This window comes from Culex pipiens, chromosome 1, assembly GCF_016801865.2.
Source record: "Culex pipiens pallens isolate TS chromosome 1, TS_CPP_V2, whole genome shotgun sequence".
Classification (NCBI taxonomy): Eukaryota; Metazoa; Arthropoda; class Insecta; order Diptera; family Culicidae; genus Culex; species Culex pipiens.
In genome coordinates, this window is record NC_068937.1 from 113,024,032 (window position 1) to 113,037,668 (window position 13,637).

Sequence of the window (13,637 nt, forward strand, 5' to 3'; positions counted from 1 at the left end):
TCTTAATTTTATTTTTTCCTAAGATTCATGTTTGCTTTACTACTTAAGGCCAATGGATACTTATTGTATTTAAAGTTATTTCAATGAATTTAGTTTTTTTTTAAATTTTAGTTAGGATTAGTTGTTGAAGTGATTTTTTCTTTTTATTAAAGTCTAAAGTGCATAAATGTAAAACTATTGGGTCCTAAAATGAAGCATAGATTGCTGATATTATTGTTTACAGCGATAGAGCTTATTTTTTTGAGTACAATGACCCTTTGTACGACCACAAAGAGTTTAAAATGGATTTTAAATCAATTTAGAAAAATTAACCTAGCGGTCCTTCTTGACAGACAAGTTCCTACTTGACAGCTCGTTCCAAGGGGACCATAGTTAATCCATCGAAAAATGTTGTCTTGTCAATATTTTTATTTGCATTAAAATTAAAAAAAGTGATCAGAAATGGTTTTTAATCGTGTTTTTTACCGTTGTACATAAAAATTGACATAAGGCTTTAGCACTCAATTGAATAAATTTGAAGTAAATAAATGAAAGTGAACAGTTAATAAAAAGGTCCACACTTCATACAAAACAAAAAAGTTTTTTTGTATGGAAATTTTCACGATGGGGGAGGTGGGGGGAAAGGAGGGGGGAGGTTGAGACTCCCAAAAAAGTGTCCTCGTGGTTTATGGATGGTCCCTTGACAGCAACATGTTTTGGAATAAGCTGCTGTCTTAGGACCTTAGGACAGTGTTGCCAGATAGTCAAATAATGTGGCTCTTCGAAGTGGTTCTTCAAATACGTTTCCAATGACGTAAAGAAACCTAAATTTGGACGTGTTTCTTCAAAATTACCAACATCACGTAAACAAGCTCATATATATAAGTTTAAGTTTTCAATGCTTCTGACAGTGTTGCCAGATAAATAAACCCTTAAAACAACACATTTTGCATTTCAAATAAGTGGTGCTCTGGAATAACCATGTCCGTTAGAGGGATATTTTTTTAATTTTAAGAGTGATAGTCATTGCTTTGAAAAGAAGGCTGATGAGAAAAGATGGATTTCTTTCAAAAACTAGATTTAAACATTTATAATAGCCAGTAGCAATTTATTCACTAAATGTTGTGATTCTTTGGTAGATTCTCTGTCTCAATTCGCGGCAAAAAATTGTTTAATTCGTTATATTTACACCGTTTTGTTGTAGTTGTTTTTTCTTCCTTTAGCTTGGACAGTTACTTACTATCGGGTTTTGGCTCAGTTTGTCTGATTATTTCTCACATCTGTGTCACAATGTTGGTGGTTTGCTACATTAAATTTCACATTTATAATAATTCTCCCTTTTTGAATTTACATCCCTTTTGCTTGTTTTGTCACGCTTTCTGTTTTTTGTTGCAAAAATTTTCAATTTTGTAATTTTTGTTTAATTTTTGCATTGCTAATTTTGCTTTTATCGAACTGAAAACAACGAAATAGCATTTCCTAAACTTTTGTTTGTTCAACTTTTCTCTCACTTTCAACCGAGCTCAACCATTCTGCGGCCAACGGAAAATCCCGCTTCCGCGAACAATAAATAGCGATGATTCACTTAATTACTAGGCATTCATCGTGTATGTGTATGTGTTCTTTTACGCTATCAAAAAAGTGTTTTCACCATTGTGTGTCCGTGTGAGTAACAGGCTTGTAACTCAACATTATTATACAACACAGTTTTCCTATGCTTGTACTCTCTTTCGTACATTTTCCTCATTCATTCACTGGAGAGTGTTTGTTCGGTAATATCTTTTTGTTTTTTTTTTGTTTTTGTTGACAGCTTTTCCTGATCCATATCCGGCGGTGCCAAGGGGTACATTTTGGGTGACTCGTTTCTGTGGTGCCACGATGGCCCCATTTGCACTTAAATTACCCGGCCTTTTTGCGTAATCAATTTTATCGGCTTTCCACGTGGACTGTATTGTTCGGTTTGTGAAAACGGGGGATAAGTGAAAAATATTGACGGCAATGTTTGCTTCTTGGGTGATCAGTTAAATTACATTGTCAAATTAATTGAAACTTCACTAAGACTGACTTGACTCCCATGGACAAAACAACAACTAAAAAACTGTTTTGATGGAGAAACATAGTATTAATTGAACATGCGTCTTATTTTTTGAAATATACACAACATTTTACAACCAGTTTTCCTCTCAACTCGCAGACAAACTTTTACTTCGTTCACTCGGTTACTCAAACACGCTTCTGCATAACGGAACCACTTATAGCGTAAACATTCATAACAAATCTACATCAAGTTTTGTCTCACTTTCACGAGCGCCTTAAATATACACTTAGTATATCGTCATCATCTTCCCCGCGCAGTACGTCTACAACCTTGCACTTTTGTGGCTTGTTTCCGGATTTCATTTTGTGGTTTCGTTCGATTGATTTAAACTCGGGTTTTTTCTTCTTCTTCATGCATTTCCGTCCCCTTAATATCATCAGTAGTAGCGATATATTTGTAGAAGGACAGTCTTTCGAAACTTCAACAAAAAATGAACGTGCCCTTAGTGAAATAAAAACAAAATTTATCGTCTATCTGCGGTTTCCAACTCGATTCACTCTGTGTGAGTGTGGCTCAGTTTCAGATTCTGTGTGGTGCATTTTTTTGGTTGTTTTTCCCTCCCATCAGGAGAGTGGTTCTCTGGGAAATTTGTTTAAAAAAAAAAAACAAATTCAGCTCAAAATAAGATTTGATTCGAGATTTATACTTATAATTTTATTTTACAATTTCAAAAGGGATGAAACTATATCAAAGTCCGGGTAAAAAGTAAGCATGTTTTGATTTAATAAGTCAAAAATTGCCCAAAATTATTTCGAGCGGTATAGGCCTGAAGTCCATATTTCAGCTTTTTGCTTAAAAATTGGCCTTGAGACTCTTTTGACTTTTCATCTTGGACAACGGTATTTTTTTGTTGATTTTTTTTGGTGATACTTTGTGTGTACTTTTTCTATGATCAAAAACATTTTGCATCAACACTTTGTCCATAAAAGTACCCCTAAAATTTTGGCAGCTGCCCGTACAAAAAGGCTATTCAAAAATCTTTATTTTGAGAACGGTTTGTTTTATCGATTGGGTGTCTTCGGCAAAGTTGTAGGTTTTGGGACTTCTAAAAAAAAGTGAAGTAAAACCAATTCAATCATTTTTTTAAATATGACTTTTAACACAAAAAAAGAAATTATATGTTCAACACATTTTATTCAAATTCCCATTTTGGGAAAAAATGAAAAATGGGATTGGCTAAAGATGATCAAATCTCTACGAAATCGGAAATCGGGCCAAACATTCAATATAACGCCCTTTAAAAATGTTGGTTTTAGTTTAAAAATTTTGAAAATATTTTTTTCGAAAAGATCGGAAAATTTTACGAATGATTCATATTTTAACATTGGAATTTTCTCAGCTTTTCAAAAATATTTTTTTTTAAAGTGGTCAAACATGTGCACTAATTAAAAAAAAAATGAAAAACTGAAAACGGTGCACTTTATCAAAATTTTACTAAAGTACTTTTTGATTGCAAATTTGATTTTACATCGAAAAAAAATGTTGAAAAAATTTTGCACCCAATACTTCGATTTTTAAAAAAAATCAGTATTGATTCAAAAATTAATAACTCGGTCAAAGATTTTTTGCCCATTCTGGAAATTTCTGAAAAGTTGGCATTTTATGTCCTCTAAAACATATCAAAAAATAAAACTAGTGTTTTTTTTTGCAAATCAAGTTTCAGTGTCAAAAAGTTAAATAAAAAATCACCAATATTTTTTACCGTGTATAATTTTTTTCCAGTGTAGTCCGTATCCATACCTACAACTTTGCCAAAGACACCAATTTGATCAAAAAATTCCTTCAAAACATACAGATTTTTGAATTTTCATACATTGTTTTTGTATGGACAGCTGCCAAATTTGTATGGAGAATTATATGGACAAACTAATGATGCAAAATGGCTCCCAGTCAAATCAATCCGAATTCTGAAACGGAATCTAATTAGAATCGTATACGAATTCCGTTTCAAACGCAACAACCGGTTCGAACACGGAACCGGTTGTTGCGTTTGAAACGGAATTTGTATACGATTCTAATTAGATTCCGTTTCAGAATTCGGATTGAGTTAACTGGGCTTTTTTGGGCATACCGAAGGCACCAAAAAAGTTTCAGTCGGATTAAAAAATATAAAAAAAAATCGAATGACCGAAATCTGAGAAAACCAATCTTGTGTTTTTTTTGTTGTCAAAAGGATCAGAAAAATCCCTTTACATTTGCTGAAAAAACATTGCAGAAGTTTTTGGTTCAAATATCTCTGACGAAATACCTAATATTTTGCTAAATCATCAATAGAAAAAAAATCACCAAAAACTTCCAAATTTTTTTTCAACTTTACCAACATTATTGAGAAAAACTGAAGACATGTGAAACAATGACACTGACCTACACAAATTGTCAAAAATGACTGCGCAGTAGGGTGACAAGAAAAATTTAAAATTATGCAAAATCTCAAGAGATACCCTCTGGCTCGATTTTTTAGGCAACTCGGATCGTTTTGCATCATTCAACAGAGTTGTAGAGAATTGAATTTCCTACAAAAATCTCACACTTGAACCATTTTGGGCGAGACCTGGCAGAAAAATACTTCGTAAAATAATAAACTATATATAAACTACATCGATAAAAAGCGTCCTTTTAACCTTAACCGATTTGGCTCAAAGTTAGCATAGTTACTTATTATTGCCAAAAGAATCGAGCCAGAGGTAGAGATCCTTAATAGGGAGACTGGTCGAAGTGAATTTGACGTACCCAAACAGACACGAGTATGACGTATCCAAACGAGCATTTGCCCTTAACGCCCAGCAAAACTTATCAGTGTTGCCAAGCTCAAAACATACGTTGCCAGATCGATTTAGCCAGCTATTTAGGGTCTCTAGTCAGAGGGTATCCCCATATCAGACATGCATCGGCCCTAAGAGCTCTTCTTAACTGCACTGAGCTTGTTCTAGTTGACATTTACGTTTAAAGCAGTGTTATGCTTGCTGCCAGTTAAAAACGTATTGTGTTTAGCATGCACCACATTGGTTCATTGGAAAAACCGACTTCAGGTATATTTTCATGTGACTGTTCTCGTAAGCTCTCAACAAGAACTTTTTAAAAGCTCTTTGAGTGCACTTAACCCTATATCTCACTTGGTTTATAATATAACCTCCCAGGGACTTCGGGAGCTTAAAAGATTAGCTTAATTAGTTTACTCTTATTACTGGCACAACATGCTGGAAATCATCTACGCGAAATGCCAAACAAATTCAAAATGTACGTGTTTCTGGCAGAAAGGCTTCTTGCGATGAGCCTGCGCAAAAATTTTGTTGGTCAGCCGTGCGGGAAACCGGCAATGGGGCAATTCATGCGCACCAACCCGAGCATGGGTAAATAACAAGGGAAATGCGTAATAATACCTTTCTCTGGTATCAAATTCTTCTGAAACTATGGGAAATTTTGACCAATTTTGACAAAATAATTAATTTTGCGCTAAAATGATGTCTCAAAGCGAATGCTTTCATTGAAAACCGGAAATTTCAAACTTGATTTTAAACATTTTTGATAGACCCCCTAAAGAAATGACTTGAAATTGTGGAAAATTTTCTAAGTCAGGATGGCACATTTTGGTATTATTTTGGTATTAAAGTATTTTATCAAATTCCTCTGAAACTATGGAAAAATTTTGACCAATTTTGACAAAATAATTAATTTTGCGCTTAAATGATGTCTCAAAGCGAATGCTTTCATTGAAAACCGGAAATTTCAAACTTGATTTTAAACATTTTTGATATACCCCCTAAAGAAATGACTTGAAATTGTGGAAAATTTTCTAAGTCAGGATGGCACATTTTGGTATTATTTTGGTATTAAAGTGTTATATCAAATTCCTCTGAAACTTTGGAAAAATTTTGACCAATTTTGACAAAATAATTAATTTTGCGCTTAAATGATGTCTCAAAGCGAAAGCTTTCATTGAAAACCGGAAATTTCAAACTTGATTTCAAACATTTTTGATAGACCCCCTAAAGAAATGACTTGAAATTGTGGAAATAAATCTAAGTCAGGATGCCACATTTTGGTATTGAAAGGTTTCATCAAATTCCTTAGAAACTATGGGAATTTTTTTTATAAATTTTAATGAGATAATTAATTTTGCGCTAAAATGACTTGAAGCCCAAAAATTTTAAAGCTGATTTTCTTTTTTTTTTTATATACCCACTAAGATTTTTTTTTTAAACGTTGAAATTTCTCTAAGTTGGGATAACCAAATACTTTGAAAAACGAGTTAATCGACAGATTATAGAATTTTGGTGAATTTCAATCCAGTTTCATTTTAATAACACTTATTTTTCAATCTTGTTATTTTTTAGAATCTTCAAGAACTTCAAGCACAGGCCGTTCATCAATGACAAATGCATTCAATGTGGTGAAGAATATCACTAAGAACAACATGGAATCATCAGGTGAGTAGATTTGGCTGTTGCATATGGATCATTTCCGTTTTTTCACTAACTGCAACTGTTGCACTAAAAATGGTATGAAAATACCAAATTTAGGTATTTCTTGTGCAAATACCAGCGACCCGAAATGTGCTCTTGGTTGCCCAGTAATAGATGGTAAAATACCATGAAATCATACCAAAATCATGTATGTGGAAGACCACAGGAATACCAAAATCTGATTTTCCAAGGGCGCGGGAATACCTAAAAATAAAACCATGGCAATACCAAGTTTTGGTATTCAAGCAATGATCAAAAATCCAGAAGACCTCAACTTGGTATTGAAATGGTTTTATTTTGAGGTATTATTTTACCCTTGGAATAACATGGTTTGGTATTGTTGTGCCCTTCCACATACTAGAATTTGGTATGATTTCATGGTATTTTACCATCTATTACTGGGCAACCAAGGGCACATTTTGGTCCCTGTAATACCAAAATTCGGTACTCCCGTGCTATTTACCCCTGCTCGGGAAACTGTCAACATTCCAAAACGTCACTAAGAATGTCTAAAACTGAAATATAGGTGGCCCTTTTTGAATGTTTCAATAACCATTTTGTATAGACAGCTGCCACAATTGTATGGAACCAATAATGCAAAATGTCTTCTTTGGTCATAGAAAAAGTACACACAAGGTTTCGTCCAAATAAAGACAAAGTTACATTTCCAATAAATTTGCTTATTCTTGGGAGAATTACTATCAAAGATTTTTTTTTCAAAATGGCATCATTCACGGTTTATTTCAACATAAGAGGAGAGTAGGCCAGATTGTTTCGATACATTTGGATTTGGATGATTGAAAACTTAGAGGGCCTTTATCTTCAAAATCTGGCCCACCCACTTCTGATGATAAAATAAATCGTAGAAATGGCAAGTGTAATGTACTCAAAAAGTAACATTTCTGAAAAATATTTTTTTCTGAGCGTTAAATATCAATATCAATTAAAAAACAAATGGGAAAAAACATTTGAAAAGATTGAAAAGATTCGCACATTCCCAGAGAATCGCTGCTACTGATTCGCTTGCCATTTAAGGATGACCCCCTCGCCTCCCAGGGAGGGTAAACTTGTGGACACTGTGGTGGCGTGTGGTGGGGAAGGGCCAAAACAACTGGACACATCATTACAACCGACGAGCGAAGGACTGCCATTGGGAGGGAGCTCTCTTTACGAGGACGAGGACACTACGGTTTTTGTCGGGGTGCTGCTGCCGGCAGGGAACTATCTCGTGGCGTCCACGTGCTGCCGGTGCAGGGGATGAAGTTGGTGGAGGTGGTGGTGGTGGCTCAGCAGCACTGCGGTCATCCCCATCAGCAGCAGGCTGGCCCACGGGGGCAGCTTCGGACCGGGAGATCCGTTTGGTGACGTCACTGAGAAAGGCAAGAATTGAGAGATAATAAAAAAACAACATCCGAATGAAATACAACGAAAATACAAGAAATGAGTGTATCATTCTTCTGTCATGTAGGTACGTTGATATATCTGTGATTCGGTTACGTTTTAGTAGAGGGAAAAGTGGGATATCTTGCTCTTCGGTGTGCTCTTCGTTCTATTAAAGAGTTGCTCTTTCTTGTTTTCATTTTTCCTGCTCTCGTCTTTTTCACATTTTTACCACTGTTTTTTGGAACCTTATATTTTTTTTAGTGAATCGATAACATTACTGTTTAGTTTTTCAACTGCAGCACAAATTTTTTTTTCAAATGCAAGGGCAGTTGTTTTTACTGATTCAAAACAATTACATTCACACAAAATATTTGAGAGTTTCAAATTAAGTAATTTTTATCATGTTTATATTGAGATTTAAGATTTTTTAAACTTAAAATATGACATTTATTTATTTTTGTTCCGTTATTTTTTTTTCATATCACCTTGCTCATTTTCTATTTTTCAAATATTTTTTTAGCTTGAAACTGAATTAAAAAAGAAAATTCAATAAATCTAATCTAATGTTTCAAACCGACTCTGCGCCGAAATACCTACCAGCGACAGTATACCTTACAAAGGCTTATGGTAAGAGAAAATCCTTTCCTAACAAACGCTAAAAGACGCTTCCCTTGCATCTTCATTCTCTGAAAAGATCCTCCAGAGTCACACAAATAGAAGAATTACAAGAGCAAATACAGGAAAATCTTTTCTCGTTTATTTCGAGCAAATACGAGAGCCCTGCGACTTTTTCTTCATTTCAACTTTTTTTTTTGTCTTTTAATACTACTTTTTGTCCTTTTTGTGTTCAATGGTTGCAATGGACACACACACACAGTTGACGGTGATAGTTTGCACCTCCTCAAGGCGCTTAATTTTTTGATAATTATCAAGTGTTTTACGAACCCGTGATCAATTCGGAGTGATTCAAATCATTAATTAGTGATACTGTCACAAATTTCGGCTAGTGAATAGTGAATTACTGGTGGGATAGTTGGGTTTGGCTCGGGGGGATTTTTGGCTTACCGGCCGATTATCTTCTGACAATCCATTTTGTGGTTAAAGTGCGTAAGTTGTATCTGTACCAGCGGTATTCTGATCAGCTGTGGTGTTCTGTCGTTCTGGCTGCATCAATACAACTGCTGTGGTTGTTCAGACTGTGGTTGCTTGGTGTACGTGAATCAAGAAAAGTGGTTTAGTAGGAAAAAAATTCTGCAGTTGTGTCCCCGGCCTAAAATATCGGCGCTCGTGCAAGCTCTGGGTGCGTGAGTCCCGCGGTTTGACTCTAGAGTGGTCGAGGTTTTTATTGTGTGCTGGGTCACGACGGTTTGCTCAATAACGGCACTCGTTGTACTTGTACAGGAAGACCCGCGCGTATCTTCGGAGTGTCTGTGGTTGCATCCAGAGGCAGGCTTCGTGGTTTTTTTTCCGAACAACCTCTGAGTACTGTTACGAAGCGTCTCGCAACCGGTCGCTCTGAGTGACTTACTTCGGTTGTACATGCAAACAGACGATAACACGAAGTGATGATAAAGGTATGTGTGTATACTCTACTCTTTTGACCCGCAATTTGGACTCGTGCAAAATCAGCTGTTTCATCAAGAATTTGTTATAAGTTGACCGACAGTTTTGTGTTTGGTTTTTTTCCCCACTTTGGGGTTTTTTCCTTGTAGATGTGCGGTTAAATTATCTATTTTTCTTAAATAACTTTTCATATTTGTAGTTCGTTGTTATTTTTTGTCAATTTTGTGTGTTAAATTATTACTTGCATTAAGATGGAATGGGAAGACGATAATGCTGATTTTACCTGCGGCCTCTGTAATAAATTAGAAACTGATCAACATAAGCTACTAATCTGCATGTACTGCTTTGCAGCAGTTCACCTTGAATGCAAAGGCATAAGAGGCATGGCTGTTAGTCGTATTAGGAAAAATCCTTACTTCTGCTCAACAAAATGTTCCGAAATATACAAAAAAATTATTGAAATGCAACAAAATGATAAATCTTTTTTTTCATCAATCAGTAATAAATTAAACGCTACAGTGGCAAGTGTTGTATCTGATCAAATGCAGGAAGTTAAAAGTGAGGTGAAAACAATTACTAGTGCGGTTGAAGCTTCACAAAATTTCCTATCAGAGAAGTTTGATAAAATTGCGTCTGATTTCACTGATCTAAAAACTGAAAATGAAAAATTAAAACTTGAATTAAAACATGTTAAACACTCACATTCCTCTCTTTCGGCAATTGTCAACAAACTTGAAATGAACTTTGACAAAGTGAACAGGCAATCGGTTTCGAGTAATGTTGTTATTCTTGGAATGCCTTCATTAGCCAGTGAAAATGTGTCTGATCTAGTTCTAAAAACTTTCAAGCAAATTGGTGCCAATTTAACCCCTGATTCAATTGCATCTGCGTCTCGGTTTTACACTCGAGGGAGCAATAAAGATAATAAAAATAGAAACACTTTTATTCCTATCAGAGTTATTCTTAAAGACTCAGCTATGAAAGATTTTGTTTTAGATAAAAAGGCTGAATTTGGACAACTGGTTTCAACATCAATTGACAAATCTTTGGTTATAAATGGAAATGGGTCGAAAATTGCAATTCGTGAAGAACTTACAGCTTTTTCACAAAATCTCTTAAAAGAAATGCGTGAATCTCAAAATATGCTGAACATTAAATATGTCTGGCCTGGTCGCAATGGTGCGATCCTGGTTAAAAAAGATGATGATGCAAAAGTGGAAAAAATTTCAAATCGCGACGACCTTATTCGTATTATAGCTTTATACAAGAATAATGATAACGATGAAGAAATCAAATCCCCAAAGCGTAAAAAGGACAAAAAAAAGGCTTAATATTTTTATCAGTGAAGAATTTGATTTTGATTATTTTTCGCAATGTTTGAAAACGTAGAAAATTTCTTTCATGACAATTTTAGTGATTTTAATAGTAGCTATGTAAGTAACAATCATTCTTTAAAAATTTTTCAGTGGAACGTACGGGGAATTAATAACTTATCTAAATTTGATGAAATTCTACATATTATCGATAAAATGCACACCGAAATTGATATTTTTGTAATCGGCGAAACTTTGCTGAAGCGTGAAAATTGTAATCTTTATGAAATACCTAATTATAAAGCAGTTTTTTCCTGTAGGGAAGATTCAAGCGGTGGTCTAGCGGTGTATGTTAACAAAAATCTTAAAAACAAAGTAATACAAAATTTTCATGTAAATGGTTTTCATCACATTCATATCGAAATAAATCTTAAGGGTCATTATTATGATGTTCATGGCATTTATCGGCCTCCTAGTTATGATTTCAATGTTTTTAGTGACTATTTGGAAAATATTATGAACTCAACTAAACCTAACCATTTTTGCTTGATTACTGGTGATATTAACGTCCCAGTCAATCATGCCAATTTGAATACAGTCACGAAATACAAAATGTTACTAGAATCATTTAGTTTTATAACTACAAACACATACGCAACCAGACCAGCCAGTGCCAATATACTTGATCATGTGATTTCTAAACTGAATGACGTTAGCCGGATTAGAAATGATACAATTGATTTTCCGGGTATCAGCGACCACATACCAATTATTTCTACTTTCAAAACGAGAACAGCTAAGGAACCTGTGGTGCTATCTAAAAAAATTGTAAATCATTACCAACTTAATCGAGAGTTCACAATTTTTTTGAATAATATAGATATTGTCGTCAACGTTGAATCAACTTTACAATCCATTTCTACCACTTATAATTCATTACTTGAACGTTTTTCAAAAATTGTTTACAAAAAAGTTAATTTGAAGGGAACTGCTTGTCCGTGGATGACCTTAGATCTCTGGACATTAATAAGAATTAAAGAAAACTATTTGCAACGAGTTAAACGAAATCCTTTAGATCAGCATCTTTGCGAAATGCTTTCTTATGTCACTAAAAAGCTGGACTCATCGAAAGCTCAAACTAAAAAAAAATATTTTGAAAATTTATTAACAAATACGCCTCACTCAAAACTATGGAAAAATATTCGATCAATATTTGGTCACTCTACTAGTCGGGAAAAAATTACACTTATAAATAACGGCAATGAAATAACAAATAATGTGGAAGTTTGCAATGTTTTTAATAATTTCTTTTCTAGTATTGGACAAAATTTGGCAAATAATATTCCTGCGTCTAATGTCTGTCCACTTCGTAATGTTCAACGAGTAAGTGAGTCCGTATTTCTTCGGCCCTCCTCGATAAATGAAGTTATATTATTAATACAAAATTTGAAAAATAAGAAAAGTAGTGGACCTGACAAAATTCCAGCAGCTGTTCTTAAAATGAATGCTGTAGCCTTTGCAAAAATTTTATCTCAAATTTTTAATTTAATTGTTCAAACAGGTTCTTATCCAGACTGCCTGAAAATTGCAAAAGTTGTCCCAATTTACAAATCTGGTGATGTTTGGGATTGTAATAATTATCGCCCAATTTCTACGTTGTCAGTTTTTAATAAAATTTTAGAAAAAATGCTAGTGTCTAGACTGATTGATTTTTTTAACAAACATGATGTTTTTTATAAATTCCAGTATGGGTTTAGACAAGGGTCTAGCACTCAAACAGCTGTGATTGAACTAGTAGATGAGGTTGTGAAAGGAATTGATGAAGGGAAATTTGTTGGTGGTCTTTTTTTAGATTTGAAGAAGGCGTTTGATACGCTCAATCACAACATTTTACTTAACAAACTAGAATGTTATGGTATCAGAGGTGTTGCTAATGAAGTAATCAAAAGTTATTTGACAAATAGAAAACAATTTGTTCACATTGAAGGTGAGTGTAGCTCTCTATCTCCCATCAACGTTGGTGTACCACAAGGTAGTAACATTGGGCCATTATTATTCTTATTGTTTATTAATGATCTGGGTAGATTGAAACTTAATGGAAATGCAAGACTTTTTGCGGATGATACTGCGTTATTTTATCCTCACAATGACATTCACACAATAATATCACTCATGGAAAAAGATCTTCGAATTTTGAATGAATATTTTAATGCAAACTTATTGTCGCTTAATGCTTCCAAAACGAAATATATGATATTCAAATCTATTAGAAAAATTGTGCCCGATCACGATCAAGTTAGGCTTGGTTGTAACATAATTGAAAAAGTGTATTGTTTTAAATACTTGGGAATTCTATTTGATACTGTGTTGTCCTGGATTAACCACATTAACTTAATTGAAAAACGTGTTTCGTCGTACATTGGAATTTTGTGGAGGGTAAGGCTATTTGTTCCATCAAAAACGCTGTTAACATATTATTATGCCTACATCCACTCTCAAATAAATTACCTAATTTCTGTATGGGGACATACCGCTAGTTCTCATTTATTAAAGTTACAAACCTTACAAAACCGATGCCTAAAAATTATTTTCAAAAAACCAATACTTTATTCAACTCATGAACTTTACTCTGATAATTGTCATAACATATTACCACTAGCCTTTCTCTGTGAAAAACAGACATTACTTTTTGTCCATGATGTACTTAACAATCCTATGTTTCACCACACCATAGAATTTACAAATTCGAATCTGTCACGAAGAACCCGCCAATCGAATAACATTCTAAGCATTAGAGCAGTTACAACACGTGGCCAAAAACGAATCAAGTTTACAGGA

General features: G+C 34.3%; 1 protein-coding gene across 1 annotated transcript in view; it reads right to left on the bottom strand.

The window, feature by feature from the left end:
• Positions 1–4,164: 4,164 nt before the first annotated feature.
• LOC120432499 (uncharacterized) overlaps positions 4,165–13,637 on the bottom strand; it is a 343,681-nt gene continuing 334,208 nt past the window's right edge. The window contains exon 8 of the mRNA XM_039597712.2: positions 4,165–7,910. Within this exon, the coding sequence (XP_039453646.1) occupies positions 7,762–7,910 (149 nt within the window). The 3' untranslated portion in view covers positions 4,165–7,761. The remainder of the gene's footprint in view (positions 7,911–13,637) is intronic.